At 40.8% G+C, this 22,167-nt stretch overlaps 1 protein-coding gene across 2 annotated transcripts in view; it reads right to left on the minus strand.

Annotated features, from left to right (window-relative positions):
* Positions 1–22,167, minus strand: part of PTPRK (protein tyrosine phosphatase receptor type K) — a 516,066-nt gene that overhangs the window by 237,229 nt on the left and 256,670 nt on the right. For both annotated transcript variants that reach the window (XM_084827484.1, XM_084827485.1), the window contains exon 6: positions 3,946–4,120. In XM_084827484.1, the coding sequence (XP_084683610.1) occupies positions 3,946–4,120 (175 nt within the window). The remainder of the gene's footprint in view (positions 1–3,945; positions 4,121–22,167) is intronic.

The following is a 22,167-nucleotide window of genomic DNA, read 5'->3' on the forward strand; positions in this document are numbered from 1 at the left end:
ACTACTGGGAAAACCATAGCTTTGATTATATGGACCTTCGTCGGCAAGGTGATGTCTCTGCTTCTTACTATGCTGTCTAGGTTTGCCATAGCCTTCCTCCCAAGGAGCAAGCATCTTTTAATTTCATGACTACAGTCACCGTCTGTGGTGATCTTGGAGCCCAAGAAAATAAAATCTGTCACTGCTTCCATTTCTTCCCCTTCTATATGCCAGGAAGTGATAGAGCCAGATGCCATGATCTTAGTTTTTTTAATGTTGAGTTTCAAACTAGCTTTTGCACTCTCCTCTTTCACCCTCAACAAGAGGCTCTTTAGACCTTCTTCGCTTTCTGCCATTAGGGTGGTATCATCTGCATACCTGAGGTTGTTGATAATTCTCCCGGCAATCTTAATTCCGACCTCTGATTCATCCAACCCGGCGTTTCTCATGATGTACTCTGCATATAAGTTAAATAAGCAGGGCAACAATATGCAGCCTTGTCGTACTCCTTTCCCAATTTTGAACCACTCGGTTGTTCCATGTCTGGTTCTTACTGTTACTTCTTGACCCTTGTACAGGTTTCTCAGGAGACAGGTAAGGTGGTCTGGTACTCTCATCTCTTTAAGAATTTGCCACAGTTTGTTGTGATCCACACAATCAAAGGCTTTAGCGTAGTCAATGAAGCAGAAATAGACGTTTTTCTGGAATTCTCTTGCTTCCTCCATGATCCAGCGAATGTTGGCGATTTGATCTCTAGTTCCTCTGCCTCTTCGAAACCCAGCTTGTACTTCCGGTAGTTCTCGGTTCACATGCTGCTGAAGCCTAGCTTGTAGGATTTTGAGCATAACCTTGCTGCCATGTGAAATTAGCGCAATTGTGTGGTAATTTGAACACTCTTTGGCATTGCCCTTCTTTGAAATTCGAATGTAAACTGACCTTTTCCAGTCTTGTGGCCACTGTTGAGTGTTCCAAATTTGTTGGCATATTGAGTGCAGCACTTTAACAGCATCATCTTTTAGGATTTTAAATAGCTCGGCTGGAATACTGTCATCTCCGCTAGCTTTGTTGTTAGTAATGCTTCCTAAGGCCCACTTGAGTTCACTCTCTAGGATGTCCGGCTCAAGTTCAGTGACCGCACTGTCATGGCTATCAGGGACATTAAGATCTTTCCTGTATAGTTCTTCTGTGTATTCTTTCCACCTCTTCTTAATCTCATCAGCTTCTGTTAGGTCCCTGCCTTCTTTGTCCTTTATCATGCCCGTCTTTGCACAAAACGTTCCCTTGAGATCTCTGATTTTCTTGAAGACATCTCTAGCCTTTCCCATTCTGTTGTTTTCCTCGATTTCTTTGCATTGTTCATTTAAGAAGGCCTTCTTGTCTCTCCTTGCTATTCTCTGGAACTCTGTATTCAGTTGGATATATCTTCCCCTTTCTCCCTTGCCTTTCGCTTTCCTTTTTCCCTCAGCTACTTGTAAAGCCTCATCAGACAGCCACTTTGCTTTCTTGCATTCCTTTTTCTTTGGGATGGATTGAGTTGCTGCCTCCTGAACAATGTTACGGACCTCTGTCCATAGTTCCTCAGGCACTCTGTCTATCAGGTCTAATCCCTGAAATCTATTCCTCACCTCCACTGTATATTCATAAGGGATATGATTTAGGTCATACCTGAATGGTTTCGTGGTTTTCCCTATGTTCTTCAATTTAAGCTGAAATTTTGCAACAAAAAGCTCATGATCTGAGCCACAGTCAGCTCCAGGTCTTGTTTTTACTGACTGTATAGAGCTTCTCCATCTTTGACTGCAAAGTACATAATCAATCTGATTTCAATATTGACCATCTGGTGATGTCCATGTGTAGAGTCGCCTCTTGTGCTGTTGGAAAAGAGTGTTTGCTATGATCAGCGTTTTCTCTTGGCAAAACTCTATTAGCCTTTGTCCTGCTTCATTTTGTTCACCAAGGCCATGCTTGCCTGTTATCCCAGTGATTTCTTGACCTCCTCCTTTAGCATTCCAATCCCCTATGATGAAGAGGACATCTTTTTTTGGTGTTAGTTCTAGAAGGTGTTGTAGGTCTTCATAGAACCGATCAACCTCAGCTTCTTCGGCCTTAGTGGTTGGGGCATAGACTTGAATTACTGTGATGTTGAATGGTTTGCCTTGGATTCGTACTGAGATCATTCTATCGTTTTTGAGATTGTACCCCAGTACTGCTTTTCCCACCCTTTTATTGACTATAAGTGCTACTCCATTTCTTCTAAGGGATTCTTGCCCAAAGTAGTAGATATGATGGTCACCTGAAGTAAATTCGCCCATGCTTGTCCGTTTTAGTTCGCTGATTCCCAAGATGTCGATGTTCAATCTTGCCATCTCATGTTTGACCACCTCCAGCTTACCTTGATTCATTGATCTGACATTCCAGGTTCCTAAACAATATTGTTCTTTACAGCATCGGATTTTCTTTTCACCACCAGACACATCCACAGCTGAGTGTCCTTTCGGCTTTGGCCCAGCCGCTTCACTCTTTCTGGCGCTACTTGGAAATTCCCTCTGCTCTTCCCCAGTAGTATATTGGACACCTTCCGACCTGAGGGGCTCATCTTCCAGTGTCATATCTTTTAGCCTTGTAATACGTTCCATGGGGTTTTCTTGGCAAGAATACTGGAGTGGGTTGCCATTTCCTTCTCCACTGGACCACATTTTATCAGAACTCTCTGCCATGACCTGTCCGTCTTGGGTGGCCCTGCACAGCATAGCTTATGGCTTCCCTGAGTTACGCAAGCCCCTTCGCCACAACAAGCCAGTGATCCATGAAGGGGAGCATGGACAGTACTCACCTAGATAAACCCATGTTCTGCCTCAGTATAAAGCAACTTCCTCTTCTTCAACAATTCTTTGTGCAACTTCTAATTTTCAAGTTGTGAAGACTACTGTATATCATCATGATTCTTTCAACAGTGTAATATATTTTTATTTTAACATTCTACCCTTTTTATTCTCCACCTCCATGGTAGCTTACCGTTTCTAAGTATTAAATTGTACACTGTAAACATTCCTTCTATCTAACCTACACTGGCAATCGAGCATAGCCTGTTTTAATACGTTTTATCAACAGCTGCTGTTATTCATCTCCCATCCACTAATAACCAGTATTGTCAAAGTTTGTCTTCTACAAGCTGAAGATATTCTCATTACTGAAAATGATATGGAAGCAATACTCAAGACATGACAAAGTAAATTGGGTTTCATTCTATCTTTTTTTTTTCTCTCTTCCTGCGGCTGAGAGAACACATAGATCGATACTCTTCAGCATGAGAACTCTACACTGAAATGTTCATCCATTCCAAACAGCAACAAAAAGACCTTAAGCATGCCCTGTCACTTTCGGTTGAGGAAGAAATGCACTAATAAACTCTTACCTCTGGGTCATCTTTGACAATAGGCAATACTATGCCAGCTCTTATTAAAGGCAATTCATATCAGTGGCCCAAAAATTTCCTTTAAAATTAGCATCTTTTGGATCCATGTAACAGGATGTCAGCTTTAAAGTGCCATTGAGATAAAGGACCTGTCACTATAGTTAATTTTCAGCACAGTTTTAACACCAGGGTAGCTCATTCCTGAGGGCATATTTTTGACTAACGAGGTTTATTTGGTGGTTATCCAGACAAACAAGAAAACATTACTACCGCATATTGCTTTTCAAATATAGCAGTAAGTAAGGAACGCTATGTACTCAAGCTTTAAACTGATACTACTAAGATTTCTGACAAGGGAAGCAGAGTAGCTGGAAATATAGAACTTAAATGAAAAAGAAGTGATGATACCTTTAAAATATCTTCAACATGAGATACTATTTTCCCCCTTAATTTCTATCTAGAACCCAATAGAAGAATGAACTTTCTGCATGGATCATGCCAGAACTAGGATCAAGAATTCATCTCTCAACAATCCAGAAAATACCTCTTACCTCGAACAATAAGTTGAGCAAAGTTGGAGACTCCAGATCCTCTCTCAGACTGAGTAACACATCGATATAAATCCTGATCTGTTTTTGTCACTTCCTGAAGCTTAAAGGTAGCAGCAAATCGTCTGTGATTTATGTTTTTAGTTTGGGCAACTGGAATATCTTCTCCATTCCGTCTCTGGAAACAATAAAAATCCACATAAAAAACTGCATGATTAAAACATTGCATTTGTGATCTGTGGAGTTTATAAAAGCATTTTGGCAAGTTATCAAAATTACAGCAAATTTCACAAACATGAACTAAGACTCACAACTTCTTAGACAAGGATTTCATTAACTCACATTGTTAGTTTACCATATGAAATTTTAAAATGTGTCTTTTCTGAAGGAAACTGGCAAGCAGTAAATAACCTCTTTCACACTGAACTACTTTGAATGGGTAGATATTTTTCCAAGCTAGTAGGCACTTGTACTCTTTTACAAATAACACCCAATATATCTGGATGGGAAATGAACAATGGAAATGTACAAAAACTGGTAAAAGTTCTCATACTCGGCTATTGGGCGGTATATAGCTTCGGCTGTTGGGTGGTATAGAAATGAAATAAATAAAATACATATTGCAAGTCTTGGAAAACACAACTCCTTACAACATATACTGAATGTAGAAAATCAAGGAAAATTTATACAGATTATAAATTATAAAATTTGTGAACTGCCCAGAGAGCTTCGGCTATTGGGCGGTATAGAAAATAAATAAATAAATAAATAAATAAAATAATACAGAATTATCAGCTTCTAAAGTATGTGAAGCTCCACTCTGCATAACAATATTTTTTCCTATACCCAGCAAATCCCGTTTTTAAAGCCAGAACTAGACGTTATGAAGCACATTTTCAGAAAACAGCCTCATCACTTGCTCTTCTCTTCCCCATGTATAATATGGCAAAACACATTGGGCAGTATCCTATTTGGCACTAAATTAGTGGGGAAACCCATCACATCAGCAAACGTGTTGCGTTAGAGGTAGCTTACACTAGCGCAATGTAATTTTCATTAGCACTAGTGCCAAAGAGGATACTTCCTCTGAAATTATATAATTGTGTTGTGATTCTCTTTATTCCTGCTGAACTTAATTGACTGAGAATAAAATGGAAAACAATATCGTTATGTCACATATTTTATAATACAGGCAGAGTGGCAAATGAGACACAGGGATGCTGATATTGGTGGAAACCACACATATGCCATAACTCAATGAAAACTCACTTTCAATGTAAACATAACTCAATGAAAACATTGACCCAATGGGTAGCAGCTATAAAAACAAACAAACGTTGAATTCCATGTTAGGGATATTTAGGGAAGAGATTGAAAATAAAAATGCCAATATCATAATGACTTTATTCAAAACAATGGTGCAACCACTTTGAAATACTGTGTACAGTCTGGGCAGTGCAGCTGCAGTGGGTACTGTAGAGCTGGAAAAGGTGCAGAGAAGGGCGCCCAAAATAATCAGGGCAATTGCATGCATGCTCTTCCCATGAATCAATCAAGCAATAATGAAAAAGTCCTCCCCAAGCTTTTAAAAACTTAGGGCACAATCCTATGGGGATAGTGGGCTGCCTCCGAACATGGAGGTGACCAACTACCCAATGCAGGGTGGGCGGAAAGTGGAGGGGATCCACTCCTTCACACTCTAGCCACCCTGCATTTGTGGCTAGCCATCCGATTTTGGTTGTCTAACCAGGGCCCTTCACAGTGGGGGTGGACAGCATATAGGAAGCATTGTAATGGTGCTTCTGTGGTTCCCTCCCCTCCCCACCCCCAGGAACGCCCCCTTTTCGGCCGCTCCACGCTGCTCTTCTGAGCACAGAGCCGGGAACAAACTGCTCCTCCTTCAAGGAGGCAAAGGAGGGGTCGGGGAGTCAGATTTCTGGGAAACAAGAACACTGGCTCTGAGCTCAGCTCCCAGAAACTGAAAAATTCTACGGCCATCTAGACATTCTCTAGCAGCTATAGGATTGCTCCCTTAGTTGTTAATGGCTCAATATTATATGAGAATAGTTCTCAATTTCTTTCCCTGCTAAAATTAACCAGTTTTCAAATCTACCTCAAATGCATTATGTACCTTTTAATTTCAGTTAAAAAGGTCAAGGTATCCTTCAGAAGTTTCTGTAATAAGCAGCTCTATACACTAGTTAGAAGTTGTGGAAACTCTTTTTCTTCTGTCTTCCCAGGAATACTTCAGCAGTTCATGATGACTGCTTTGAAAGCTATTCCATCATGTTTATCAACAGCAGTGTTATTGGAAAGACTATCCAATTTTGTAATAAAGTTTTATATTGTGAAAATCAATTTAATTTCCTTTTATCCCGTTACACCACAGACAGCACTGAGGCTGTTAAAGGATTTGAACACCATTTCATAGAGGCATAGTTTAAATGGAGAAGAAAGGATGATATAAAACCTAGAAGATGGTGTCCAAGAAAAAAATACAAATGCCGGTAGCATCCAAGTTTTCCTAAGTGTGCTCAAGCCAACTCCAGATACTCCAGAGTGGTCACTTGCCAACTCCAGACATTCTTGCATTAAACCGATTTTCTAGATCCATTTCAATCAGATTTCAGGCCTGGGTTTGGATGTGAAACTCCCTTGGTTGCCTTATGGGATAATCTATGCTGAGAGAGAGAGAGAGAGAGAGAGAGAGAGAGAGAGAGACAAGGGGAGTATGATCCTGTTGATATTTCTGACCTCTTAGTGGCTTTCAATTACATCAACCATGGTATCCGCTTGAATAGGTATGGGGAATGTTTTTGTTCCTTGTGCTGCCACTACCTATGGGGAAACTGGGCATTCCCACCTATGGGGTTTCCCATTTTTTCTAGCAAATGCTTATATTTCAGGGCCTAAGGAACTCCCTGCCACTATAACTCAGACTTCCACAAGCTTACCCTTTTCCACTGCCACAAATTCTTTTAGACTATTTTAAAACCTCCTAGTAGCTTTGTATAAGAGGCTCAGAAGTCAGATGGACACCACCACTAGAGACAAGATGAGCCATTAAACAAACTGGTTTATTAAAGGGATATTTTGTACGTAAGTAAACTACTGTTTACTTTGGGGTTTTCAAAAGAATGCTTGCTCACACTTCTCGAGGACTCAAGAGACACTTGCTAATAAAAGCCTCTTAATGACTTCTTTTAGCTCAGGCCAATTCCTTAAACCTCCACTCCAGCTAAATATATTCACAATCAGGTCCAGCTCTTGGTGCCACTTCCTCTGACACCAAACTTTCACTCCTCTTGTTGTACTACTGGCTGCTTGAACAGTTTATCAGGCATAACATAGCCACCTGCTCTCTCCTCCTGATATTTACCAGCCACTTATGGTTATCTCACAGAGCCAAGGAATAGCTTCATATGTAGGCCTCAGCTATTCACTTTTCTTTTAGCTCTTCCCTAGTCCTTTCTATCACACATCACAGCCTTGTCCCTCAGACCACCAATTGACTACCTCCCTGTCCATTTAACTGTCATTTCCTAACTGCTCTTTTCCACCTAGCTAAAACCCCCAGCCAATCAATGTCTGATGTTTCCCAGACCAATCAAAAATGAATTTACCTGATGCATGCCCCGCTATATTTATATTAAAACGGGTTCTCGCTCTCTAAATTACTTTGGGAAGGTTATTTATTTATTTATTACGTTTATATCCCGCCTTTTTTTCCTCCTAAGGAACCCATGGCGGCATGCATAATCCTCCGCCTCTCCATTTTATCCTCACAACAACAACCCTGTGAGGTAGGTTGGGCTGAGAGTCTGTGACTGCCCCAAAGTCACCCAGTGAGCTTCCATGGCTGAGTGGGGACTAGAAGCCAAATCTCCCAACTCCCAGTCCAACACTATAGCCACTACACCACACTGCTTATCAGAAGGATCTCTTCCTTCCATATGTACCTATCCAGTCCCTGAGGTCATCTTCCTAAGCCCTTCTCCAGCTGCTGCCACAAAACAAGGTGAAGTGGATGGCTACTGTTTGCAATAGTGGCATCCCAGTTATTAAATGCTCTCCCCAGAGAAGCTCACCTGGTACCTAATATCTTTTTAGTATCAGGTGAAGACCTTTTTATTTTCTCAGGTATTTTAGCATTTTAATGTTAAAATCCTTTAGGTTTTTTTTTTAGATTTTCAAATGTTAAGATCTGTTATAATCTAATGCTGCAGTGAGTTTTGCTTTCTTTTGCAATATTTATGCTTTTTATTTTATGTCTTCTTTTATATATTTTATTACTATTGTTTTATTATTGTTGTTATTTCTGAACACAGAAACAATCAAACATTTTTGTAAATAAAAGCAAGGTTTTATTACCTGGGCCTCGAAAGTATAGCAAATATTTATGCAGAAACAGCAGAAATAATAGAAAGGCTCAGAAAATCAACTTCCCTAAGACTAAACTAAGCACTAGCAGCAATACATTATAATATTCTGTTAAAATTTAGTAACACACATGAAACCTGTAAACCATACACATCTAAGTCCCCAGTTCTATCCACAATTACCAAGTCAAGAAACTAAGGTTACCTACAGTCTCTAGTTCAAAGAATATCAAAGACTACTATAGAATTAAAGCCAGATACATTTTTACTGGGACTAATGGACAAACAAGTAAAAGAGAAGGGGGGAACCCTCTTTCTCTATATGATAACGGCTGCAAGGTTATTTTATGTACAAGAGTGGAAGAATGAAACAATACCAACTGCAAATGAGTGGATCATGAAAATGATGGAGCTGGCAGAGATGGCAAAACTTACTATTATAATTAAAGAAGGATTAATAATTAAATTTATGTCAGAATGGAAACCTTTTTTAGAATTTGTAGAAGAAATAGCGAAAAATGATATCTATGTATGTGGATTCTGATCTTTGAGATTGTCAACTCTCTTTCTTCTTTGTTAAAAATTAGGAGAGAAATGAGATAATGTGTGTGAACTCAGTGTATGCTATACAGCTAAGATAAGAAGCAGAGAACAATAATAAGCATTTGTTTTGTAAGGGGAGCCGAAGGCAGATACCTTATAATCTTAGGTGTATTTTAGTGTATCCCTGTGTGTGTTGTTGTAACGATGTGTATTGCGTGTCTATGTTGTTCCCCCTTTTTTTCTTTTCTTTTTTCTTTTAAATAAAACTATTAATCAAAAAGAAACGATGGTTACCACCTTTAGAAAAGGGGTGATAGTAGACTAACTTCACACCATGGTTTAAAATCCTGGCTTATTTCAAAGCTGGTAAACATACTTTTGCAGTTTAGATGAAATGTAAAACTATGGTTAATTAGAGGCTTCCTGGTTTGATTGCTCATGCTGGGAAGGGAGGAGTGAAGGGGTTGCCTGCACAGGCAAAAGGCTCCTTAATATCTCCGCTAACCTCCTTAAATATCCTTTGATGTAATATGGATTTTTTTTTTTATGTACTATCGTTAATTAGTTGATCACCGATATGTTGTAAATCTTGCATAACAGGATATAATTGTCTGGATGCAGCCAGTACATTTCATGGAAACCTACTAGTCCCCACAGAACTGCAGACTGACATGGAATCCAGAACAGCAAACTGACAGAAGGTAGAAGGAGTCATAACAGATTATACATAGTCAATGATGTGTCCTACAGTCTTGTAATCAGTGAAGAATCTGACAATAAAATTCCCTAAGAAGTAGTGCAACAGCTATTTCTATTAGTAACATTAGAAGCAGTTAGGCATCCCCAGAGAGAATCTATCCAGCGAATAAGCGCCAAGGCTACAGAGGCTTATGTGACTCTTAGCTATTGTCTACTGGAGGATCTAGTTAACTGAGGCAGAATTAAATTCAAACCAGGACAAACTTATCATTTGCTGCTGTTACAAAGTAAAACAACAAGGAACTACAAATTAAGGACCCTGGGGAACTGATCATATTTATCTGAGAAGGAAAGGCTTTCTTCAACCTAAATTACAGAGATGGCTTCAAAAAATGGGATGCAGAGTGACAAGAGAGATTTCAAACACAAACACACACACCTCCCAAGAAAATCTCACATGGAACAGTATAAAGAATAAAACTACAGCACTGCTGTCCAATGCTACACTACAGCAGTATCTCCAAAAGATTGTTTTAACATGACACAGACCACCAAGAAAGTCTGAATCACATCTAACAATACTGACATGGGGGGGGGGTAATATTACACTGATGTAGGGGGTTATGTGTACATACAAATCTAAGTTTATTTCGCAACAAATGATCACCTGCAACATCAATAAGATAAAAACCCATGAGACACCAGATGATGTTCACTGAGGATTTTACATAACCAATTGTTCATTTTATTTAATGATATTCTCTTTTAGTCTTCAAGTATTTAAGTGTACAAAAATACTATTCAATATACAACTACCCAATGTGTCACTAATCATATTTACATCCTATTTTCCTCTAAAGAGCTCACAGCAATGTACACGGGATGGGTGATGTATTCCTGATAAATTATTACAAGTATTTGCAACACTGAAGCTTGCACTCAGACTACAAGCTTGCGCTCAGGTGAAAGCTAAATTAATGGAAGGGAGTTTAATGAACTACATACAGCTCAGTGTTAAAATGTGTGCACATCTTTCAACAGCAAAACGATAGCCACTAAGGAACACATTTATTGATAAGTGAGGATTTCCTTCATGTTTTATATTACTTACTGTATTTCCCCACACCTCAATATCTGGCTCAGTACTTATAGAAAAACTTGAATTGACTTATGTACCTATACCATCAAAAGGTTAGAAGAGTTTTCCATTTTGTAAATTGTGGTAGAGGTGGGACCTAGGTTTGAAAATGTTGGTTCAAAACATAGAGGAAGTTCCTTGGGCACAGCATTTTTCCAGAACCTGCTGATGTTCCACAGTATTCATGCCCTTAAAAGATAAAGGCTAAAAGTTTGCTGCTTCATGACAAGCCTGTACAAGTCCTTGGCTCATGCACTCAACCACCCCTTTCTCCTCTTTCATTTGTCATAACAAGAGACAGAGAACATCCACTTTTGATTTTCCACAGTTCCAAGTGATATCTGAACTCAGGAAACTGTGGCTCAATCAAACTTTGATTAGTGAGCACAGGCCAGAATCTAAAAGTAGGATCTCATTAGCCATAGTTTAAACCAGGGGAAGGCAACTTCTGGCCTTCCATATATTTCAACCTACATTTCACATGATCCTCCATCATTGGCTATGCTAGCTAGGGATGACGGGAGTTATGTGTTGCTGCTAGTGTTATCCTGTGTTTATCCTACTTCTTTTACAATTGTTTTATTGCCATCTTGTACGTTACGTTTTTAATTTGTACACTGCCCAGATAACCTCAGTTACTGCATGGTTTTAAAATGTAATAAATAAATAATGATAAGACTCAACAAACTCCTTGTAAAGTGCTATGACTGAAACACACCAGAACGTTGCAAGAATTGCTATTCATAATCAGAGTGTGCATATTGGATACAAAGAAATAAAAAAAGGTATCAGACTCATATTAGACAGCTGTGATCAAAGAAAGGAAAGCTATTTTAGGAAACATCAGAAAAAGAACATTGGAAAGATACTTTCAGTGCAAGAGCTGTAGTAAAGAGACATCTCTTCTGAAGAATGATGTAATGCTAGACATCCTGTAAGCATTAGCTAATTTGCAGAATTGAGTCTGGAGAGACTGAACCTGCAGCAATCCCCTGAATCATGTGTCAACCCAACTGCAGTATAGCAAAGAGACAGAACAAGATGAGGCATAACTTGCTTTAAAAGACCCTGGCAGTGAAAGAAAAGGAAAACCTAACGAGATCTTTATGAATTAACTTTCTAGTAATGGGGAAAAGTAAAGAAGTGCAAAGCAAGAAATCTTTAAAAGCAATGTTGTGCAACAGCAGTGCACCCAGGGAATACAGCAAGAATAGATTTAAGAAGGTAGTAGCTTAGGGCCTAAGCAAAGTGTTACACCAGAACAGCCTTAGCAGTGGTTGCTCTGTTGCAAGGAAGAGAACAAACCTGAGGCACTGGAAGAACTCTTTAGACCTGAAAGCATTTTCAGTGGAAGACAAATTCTTTCTCCTATCATTTCCCCTCCTGCTTCTGATGGAAAAGTCCCTCTCTACCTACTTCTGCTGTTATGATACCCATAAACACTTCAGCTCTAGATGCTTTTACAACATTCTTCCCCAACCGCGTGTCCTCCAGATGTTTTGGACTTCACCTCCCATACGCCTCACTAGTATGCCCAATGGTAAAAAATGCTGGGATGTGTAGTCCAAAACATCTGGAGGGCACTGGTTTGGGGAAGGCTGTTGTAAAATGAATATTTCTAAGCACCTACAAATTACAAAATGGAAGAAATGTGTAAACAAGTGAACTATTTACAGACCCAAAAGGTGTCTCATCAGATATACAAAGAGATAGAAGTGGAGGGCTGCTCCGTGTTTTGCACCCCTGTTCCCTAGACTATGCACATGTAACCTATGTGTGGATGATATCACATATTTGTTAGGTACCGACGTTATGGTTTTCTGTGTACATATTCAGTGGCTCTGTTCAGACATCAAGCTAAGCCATGATGGTTAGTGTTTCTGAGGTAACCATGATGACTTAGCATGATGGCTGAACGGCATTTTTTCCAACCATGGTGATTTATTAACCATGGACTAACCACGCTCATTAACCACTTGCTGCAATGTGGTTAGCAGCCCCAACCATGGCTTAGCGTGATGTCTGAATAGGCCCCCGTCATTAACTGAGTGATACCCGAGAGCTCCATGCCAAGAGCGGCAGAACTTGGCCCTGCTGCTCCTGCCAGTGCTCCAGATCTCCATGGTCAAAATCTGCTGAGCAACACATAATGCGGCAGCTGAGAGCCAGCCTCCTCACTCTCCATCCCTGCCTGCAGTAAGAAAATTGGAGAAGCACGCAGGAGGAAAAGATGCTTTTGATCCCACACCTCTCTTATTGGCACACTGACCTTGAGAACTTAACACTCCCAGGCACAAGCACCTGTGTCTGCCGCAGTAAGGGAAAATATCCCCGGCTGGCCATCAGCTGGCCGAGCAGCAGCATCTGTGCCTCAAATGGTGCCCCTGCCATCAAACCTGCTCCCCTCAGTCCCCATGAAATGGCCACCTGTGGCTGCTGTGGCGCCGAGCCCCAAGATGGCCACCCACAGCAGCTTCCTCCACTGAGGCCCCAAAATGGCCACCGGCAGCAGCTTTCTCCACTGAGGCCTGAAAATGGCTGCCTGCATCAGCTTACTCCACTGAGGCCTGAAAATGGCTGCCCACATCAGCTTCCTCCACTGAATCCGCTGGGATTCAGTCCCAGCGAATGCATGGCAGCCTGTCTGAAGGACTGTGGAGTTTAGCAGTAACCATGGTGGTTAGTGAATGGTTAGGCTAACCACGCTACAGGCCTTGGTTATCTGCATGTGTGGCAGGGGCTCTCACAGTGGTTAGCGCTAACCACCCTGCACCAGCGTTAGCCTAACCACACTTCCCCAATGTGCATCTGAACAGGGACAATATGTACCATGCAAACTGACAATAATACAAAATTTATATTTTCAAAAAATTTATATCCCACCCTTCAAAAAGGAATTTCAAAACTTTTCATTTATTATCTATCATGCAAAAAGGAAGTGGCACACCACTAGTTACAACTCTTGGCATAAAAAGGCTGATCTAAAGCAAGTATGTCTTTACTTGACTTCTATAGATTTGGGTACAGGAAACTCTCAAATGGGAGAGAGTTTTATACCTGGGGTTCCATAAAGTCTGTAGCTTCCCCTCATAGATTTATCACATAGGCAGACAGAACCTGAGTAGGGCCTCACTTGTAGATATTAATGGGTGGGGATGAGAGAGATTTAAGCATGACTACATTGACCCCAATTATCAGGTACCAAAAGAGACATGTAGACTGGACTGGAGAGGTGCAAACTTTCATGGTTATGGTCACTTTTAAAGCCATATAAGTCCACGTGCCTTTTGAAGGAAACATGCCTGGGCAAATATCAGGTTCGTGTAATAAACTATTGTTTATCATGACATCCAAATGTAGCCTGTTTCTTTCTTTTAAGCATCCTTGCTAGTATTCGGATGGATTTTTAAAATACAGAATACTTAATTTCTGAATTTGAGCTAATTGCTCCTGTTTTATGGTCACTTTCATTCGTTCTTGTGATTTATTCCTTACCCCATTCCTGGTAATACGTATTCCCATCTACATCATAATGCTCATCTGGGCCACATTTAAAAGATTTCAGCTACATGAAAAAGGCTGTTTTTAAAAATAAAAAATAGGTACACTAAATTCTCCTGAAGCCTGTTAAAGACATTTTTCTTTTCTTCAGAAATGCATATATAGATACAAGAATTCTGTCTGGTTGGCCACTATGTGAACAGAATGCTGGACTAGGTGGACCCTTGGTCCATCTAGTCCAGCATGGCTCTTCTTATGTTCTTATCTTAATTCAGCCTGTGACAGGACAGGCAAAGGCACGATGCCTGTTTTAAAACAGAGTGACAGTAGCCCACCTGTAGGAATGGTTAAGAGTCTACTCTTAACAGTCATGTTTAACATTATATAAAGAAGGAACATGAAGTCATTTTTCCCTAGAAAATACTGTCTGAACAAGTCTGATCCTGAGTTGCTTGAAGAAACAGTGGGATGCAAGCATAATAAACAAAAGTAAGACTATGGGGGTGGAGGGGAATCAGCAACCAGACAGATTTAGCTGTCAAATAAGCCATATTTTATTCAAGTCTGAAAACTTTCAAACATGATGGGTTAAATTAGTGGCTGTAAAGGAATAGCAATAATGATGTCCAAAATTAATAGCAAGGTTAAGCAAACATTGCTTGCAATGACATAATCCCAGTGAAGTTATAGTGTGCCATCAGCTTGCCGAGCTTTAGCAGATCAACAGCAATTGAAACCACTGAACTGGAAACTGCTGATGTCGCTAAGATTTTTACTTGGGGCCCTTCCACATGACCAGTCAAAAGCATGCCCCAAACCACATTCTAGCCTTGGCAAGACACTTCTGCATGTACCTTTTCAGTGCCAATGCCATAAAAGTTGATATGGACAAAATAGAATGGTGGAGATAGAGAGGGGAGACAAAGAATAAGCTTTATTGGGGGGAAAGGGGATTTGTTCCTTTCACAGCACCCCCTTTTAAGATTTGACAAGTGTACACAATCACTGGAAAAGAACTCAGCTCCCATTGTTACCAAAAATACACAACCCCTAATAAAAAGATTTCTAAATGGCAGGAAAGTATGTGGGTTAGCCCTGTTGCTTTTTCCTGGGCATATTAAAGGGTGATGTTTACTTATTTATATTTATAAATAAATTTCTATAACGCCAACCAATAACATTCCATCACTTACATCAATCATGCCATAAATATTGCCTGTGACACCTGTGCAACCACATTCCAGAAAGCAACAAGAGTCATGAATGCACTATCTATTAAATGTATAACTTTTTATAAGATTAAAAATACTGGGGTTTGCATGCAGGTAAAATGCAATATTCCCTACAACAAAAACATCCTAATGATGTGCAGAAGAGAAACCAATAATACCTAAATGTATAAATAAACCCAAAACATGTAGAAAGGCCCCAAGTTATACTTGCAACTAACTGCAATCAAATTTTCTATTCCATTTTCTGTCCTCCAATTACTACTTTCAGGCAATTGCTTTAATTATCTTTAACTCCACTAGGAATGACATTTTCATCTTGTTGGGAAAAGAAAAGCATCATGCTGCATTAATGCTGATGAGCCTCTCCAAGGGTGAAACCATGGCACCTTCTTCCAGCTTTGACATGCCAACTGAGAAGGATTTTAGCCAGCACCTAAAGCCACTGCTGACAGATTGGCCCACATGCATCATTGCTTTGATCTCAATCTGAAGAGGATCACCAGTCATACTTTAAAACTTTTAAAGTAAGGGCAACAGCCTTCCTAATTTCAGATTCAGCAAAGCAAATGGCAGCACCGAGGCCTGTATGGCAAAGCACAAACAGAACTGCAAAGGCAAGCCAAGCCTCTTTGCCCAAGCCAAATGGCATGTTAACGCCAAGGCACAACAGTGATGGATAGGCTCATTAGTGGTTCAGTTGTCAGTACTGAACCTGGAGCCAGGGCATATGGTTTACCAGATGCTCCAACCAAAGGGCTCTATGAATGGGACCATATAGGTGTCATCTTATGTTGGCCATTGATAAAAGATCTAAAACCTTATGAGACAGCTTATGATATTCACCACAGTCCCTTCAGAAATAATGAGGGGAAAAGAAATTGGCACTGATATTCACACTGAACTAGCAGAAACACAACTGAATTAAATATCTAAGGCTGCTTTTGAAATCCTCATAATTTGACTTTCTCCCCTAGATTTTACCTGATCTTGTTTCAGAAGGGGAACCAGTGCATATGGAAATCTGCCATTATTCCTTTTTTAAAACAAAATTCCAAATTTTGTACTAAGTACTATGTGTGTTTGCTGCAGTTTTCACTTCCTTCATGTTCCGACATGTTCCTCCCCATCTCCCCATGCAACATGTTCCCTCCCATCTACATTACCAATGTGCATATGCACATTGATGAAACACTGCGAAAAAGTAATCTTTTGGATTATATGATTGCATCCAATGTGCATGTACACTTATGCGCACTGATAGAAAGCCACACACACAAAAAGCAATTTTCATGCAATATTTTACATTGATCGCTTTTTTGCAGTGTTATCAATACATGTGCATGTGTAAGCAGTCTGCGCATACTCCAATTCTAGAATGCATTTTAGAAATTCTCCTAGTTATGCCAGAATTCAAGAACCATCAAGGGATGGGGAACCTGCCCCTCCAGATATTGTTGGACTCCAATTCTCATCAGTATGGCCAATGGTCAAAGATGATGGCAGTTGTATATACATACACAATAAAGCAATCATAGCGCATAGGGCTGATGATGGAAGATCTACATGCACAGTTGGGACACAAGCACCGATGTATATGGGGGAAGGCAAAGGTCTGCTGTTTGGGCAAAGAAAGCACATGCGTCATGGTGGCTTATTAATGCCATTGCCATAGCCAGATTGTGCACTGTTATATCATATTATAATTGAGTTATATAATTGCTGTAAAAATACTATCACAGATGAGCTCATGAATTATTTGATCCTTTGACTTCAGGCAATGACAGCCAGTTCGAAGGTAATAATTCTCTCAGAACCCCCTTGTCACTGTGAGCTTGCCCTCTATAATTTCAAACAGATATTTTCAAATGAAATAGGGAAATTTACTTTTCAATATGATTTTCTGCTAAAAGAACTCCAACTTTTCACCTGTTTATGGCTTTACATCATACCTAAAGAAGCATTTTCATGGATATTTTGTTGTTCCTGGGACCCTGCAAGAAGGGGGTGAAACATCAACAGGGGTTTTAAAATAGGTAACAACTTTATTAACTACAGCCTGTTTTTTTAAAGGATCTCATAGGGTGGCCGGGTGGCCTCTTTTACAGAAAGGACAGTCCTCTATTTGATGGGCTCCCCAAGGACTGTCGGGGATTTGAAGGCGTCCTCTGTTTGATGGAGTGTCCTGTCCAATTTCAGTTTAAAGATAATGAACCATAAGAACTGTGGCCCATCAAACAGGCTGAACAGGCAGACACTCAGGTCTCCTGCACCGTCTTCCACTATAGAAAAATGTACTGTATTTCTATTTAAATTAAAATATTTATTTCTAAATTTGTATCTATACAGGTAAATCAGCATATGCAGATAATATGCAATTCACTGTCCTCTTTTGGTAATGCATTTCCTCTTCTTTGGCTATTCAGAAGTGGCCGCCCTATCCATGCTAGGTACTAGCTACAACATGGGTCTCTATTTGTTTAAGGCACTGTGGCTCTGTCCATGTTACCAGCATCACCACCTCAGGCATGACACCTTTGCGTGGGTGGGTTGGTCAGGTCTCAAGAACAGCTCCTGTCCTTATCCCCTCAAACCTCACAGCTTTGATGGTTAGGTCCGAGGATGTCTCCCTTCATCTTAAAAGCTGCTACAGGGTGCTCACCAAATTGATTTTGTTCTCTTTTTAACTCTTAACAACACAGCACCTGCCTGAAGTTTAAAGAGCTAGGCCCTCCTGTGACCTAACTGCCCTGACCCCAGGCCAGTGTGGCAGAGGTAAAAAGAAAAGCACCAGAGGGTCCAGAGGGCAAAAATTTCCTAAGCGGTCCCAAATTTGACAACCAGCAGGATTCCCATACTGTGCATACATCACAGCACAGTGACTGAGGAAGTGGGGGGTGGGGGAGGAGCCAGGCTAACATAACTGGGTCTGCTTGCCTTTCACACCAACCATGCAAGCTTGCCTGTTCTTTTCTTTCACCTCCCCACTGGAGTGAAGATGCCAAAGTGCTCTGCCTTCCCCTTCTGTCCTGCAAGGAGGAGGGGCAAAGAGCATATTTCTGACTGCAAACGTCTGAATAGTATAGTATTCTGCTAATGGTTTTCCTCCTCGCTACATGGATGACATATATTTCTGCATTTTGCTATTTTGTCCAACGTGGATTCACACACACTCCTACCCCACCTCCAAGACATAAATTTCCATACTATATACATTTACACTACCTTTAAGATAGGGCTGTGAACCTTCTTTGAGCTAGGAGTGGAATTTCAATTAAGGAAAGCTCTCCAAGGCCACTTTCCAGCAGTGGGCAGGGCTAAGGGCACAGGGAGTGGAACCAAGGACAGAATGAGTAGGGATTTCATGCATGCCAATCTGGACATTTTTCCACCAAGCATACAAGGCACATGCCAACTCCATGAATAGCCCTATTCAGGACTAAGCCCCGATGCACCAGCTTTTGGGCATGCGAAGTACAGCTCAATTCTAAAATGTAAAGGCATTGAAACTTCAAAGACCCAGCAGCGAACTTTTGTGGGCTGGGGGTTCCCCATCTCTGTTTTAAAAGAAAGGTGAACAAGAATTGTGCACATTAAAAAAAAACTTTACAGATTTGTTCCAAGGAAAATTTTAAATTACTGTTTATAAATTGAAAGCTATAGAATATGGAGAAATACGGGCTGCAAGATAGAAGAGCACTTTAACCAATTATTATATGGGAAGTTGTAATTTAATTGACCAGCAAAGTCTTCTGCATGTTCAAACATGTTCAAAGGATTTTATTAAACCTTCCCATATGCTGTAATCATTCATGGAGGCTTTGCTGTACATTCCCTTATGGATTAAATGTGTCCATATTTGGACACATTTGCCTTAAAGCATAGCCTTTACTCCCCTTCATGGATCACTGCCTTGTTGTGGCGAAGGGGCTTGCGTAACTCAGTGAAGCCATAAGCTATGCCGTGCAGAGCCACCCAAGATGGACAGGTCACGGTGGAGAGTTCTGACAAAATGTGGTCCACTGGAGAAGGAAATGGCAATCCACTCCAGTATTCTTGCCAAGAAAACCCCATGGAACGTATCACAAGGCTAAAAGATAGGATGCCAGAAGGTGAGCCCCTCAGGTCGGAAGGTGTCCAATATACTACTGGGGAAGAGCAGAGGGAATTTCCAAGTAGCGCCAGAAAGAGTGAAGCGGCTGGGCCAAAGCCGAAAGGACACTCAGCTGTGGATGTGTCTGGTGGTGAAAAGAAAATCCGATGCTGTAAAGAACAATATTGTTTAGGAACCTGGAATGTCAGATCAATGAATCAAGGTAAGCTGGAGGTGGTCAAACATGAGATGGCAAGATTGAACATCGACATCTTGGGAATCAGCGAACTATACTGGACAGGCATGGGTGAATTTAATTCAGGTGACCATTATATCTACTACTGTGGGCAAGAATCCCTTAGAAGAAATGGAGTAGCACTTATAGTCAATAAAAGGGTGGGAAAAGCAGTACTGGGGTACAATCTCAAAAACGATAGAATGACCTCAGTACGAATCCAAGGCAAACCATTCAGCATCACAGTAATTCAAGTCTATGCCCCAACCACTGAGGCCGAAGAAGCTGAGGTTGATCGGTTCTTTGAAGACCTACAACACCTTCTAGAACGAACACCAAAACAAGATGTCCTCTTCATCATAGGGGATTGGAATGCTAAAGTAGGAAGTCACGAAAACACCGGGATAGCAGGCAAGCATGGCCTTGGTGTACAAAATGAAGCACGACAAAGGCTAATAGAGTTTTGCCAAGAGAATACGCTGATCATAGCAAACACTCTTTTCCAACAGCACAAGAGGCGACTCTACACATGGACATCACCAGATGGTCAATATCGAAATCAGATTGATTATGTACTTTGCAGCCAAAGATGGAGAAGCTCTATACAGTCAGTAAAAACAAGACCTGGCGCTGACTGTGGCTCAGATCATGAGCTTCTTATTGCAAAATTTCAGCTTAAATTGAAGAACATAGGGAAAACCACGAAACCATTCAGGTATGACCTAAATCATATCCCTTATGAATATACAGTGGAGGTGAGGAATAGATTTCAGGGATTAGTCCTGATAGACAGAGTGCCTGAGGAACTATGGACGGAGGTCCGTAACATTGTTCAGGAGGCAGCAACGAAATCCATCCCAAAGAAAAAGAAATGCAAGAAAGCCAAGTGGCTGTCTGATGAGGCTTTACAAGTAGCTGAGGAAAGAAGGGAAGTGAAAAGCAAGGGAGAAAGGGGAAGATATACCCAACTGAATGCAGAGTTCCAGAAAATAGCAAGGAGAAACAAGAAGGCCTTCTTAAATGAACAATGCAATGAAATTGAGGAAAACAATAGAATGGAAAAGACTAGAGATGTCTTCAAGAAAATCAGAGATCTCAAGGGAACGTTTTGTGCAAAGACGGGCATGATAAAGGACAAAGAAGGAAGGGACCTAACAGAAGCAGATGAGATTAAGAAGAGGTGGAAAGAATACACAGAAGAACTATACAGGAAAGATCTTAATGTCCCTGATAGCCATGACAGTGTGGTCACTGAACTTGAGCCAGACATCCTAGAGAGTGAACTCAAGTGGGCCTTAGGAAGCATTACTAACAACAAAGCTAGCGGAGATGACAGTCTTCCAGCTGAGCTATTTAAAATCCTAAAAGATGATGCTGTTAAAGTGCCGCACTCAATATGACAACAAATTTGGAACACTCAACAGTGGCCACAAGACTGGAAAAGGTCAGTTTACATTCCAATTCCAAAGAAGGGCAACGCCAAAGAGTGTTCAAACTACCACACAATTGCGCTCATTTCACATGGCAGCAAGGTTATGCTCAAAATCCTACAAGCTAGGCTTCAGAAGCATGTGAACCGAGAACTACCGGAAGTACAAGCTGGGTTTCGAAGAGGCAGAGGAACTAGAGATCAAATTGCCAACATTCGCTGCATCATGGAGAAAGCAACAGAATTCCAGAAAAACGTCTATTTCTGCTTCATTGACTATGCTAAAGCCTTTGATTGTGTGGATCACAACAAACTGTAGCAAATTCTTAAAGAGATGGGAGTACCAGACCACCTTACCTGTCTCCTGAGAAACCTGTACGAGGGCCAAGAAGCAACAGTAAGAACCAGACATGGAACAACCGAGTGGTTCAAAATTGGGAAAGGAGTACGACAAGGCTGCATATTGTCGCCCTGTTTATTTAACTTATATGCGGAGTACATCATGAGAAACGCCGGGTTGGATGAATCACAGGTCGGAATTAAGATTTCCGGGAGAATTATCAACAACCTCAGATACGCAGACGATACCACCCTAATGGCAGAAAGCGAAGAAGATCTAAAGAGCCTCTTGTTGAGGGTGAAAGTGGAGAGTGCAAAAGCTGGTTTGAAACTCAACATTAAAAAAACCAAGATCATGGCATCTGGCCCCATCACTTCCTGGCATATAGAAGGGGAAGAAATGGAAGCAGTGACAGATTTTATTTTCTTGGGCTCCAAGATCACCGCAGGCAGTGACTGCAGCCATGAAATTAAAAGACGCTTGCTCCTTGGGAGGAAGGCTATGGCAAACCTAGACAGCATAGTAAGAAGCAGAGACATCACCTTGCCGACAAAGGTCCGTCTAATCAAAGCTATGGTTTTCCCAGTAGTAATGTATGGCTGTGAGAGCTGGACTATAAGGAAGGCTGAGCGCCGAAGA

This window comes from Heloderma suspectum, chromosome 1 (assembly GCF_057233095.1).
Source record: "Heloderma suspectum isolate Gila_16-S chromosome 1, 16-S_ref, whole genome shotgun sequence".
In the NCBI taxonomy this organism is placed as follows: domain Eukaryota; kingdom Metazoa; phylum Chordata; class Lepidosauria; order Squamata; family Helodermatidae; genus Heloderma; species Heloderma suspectum.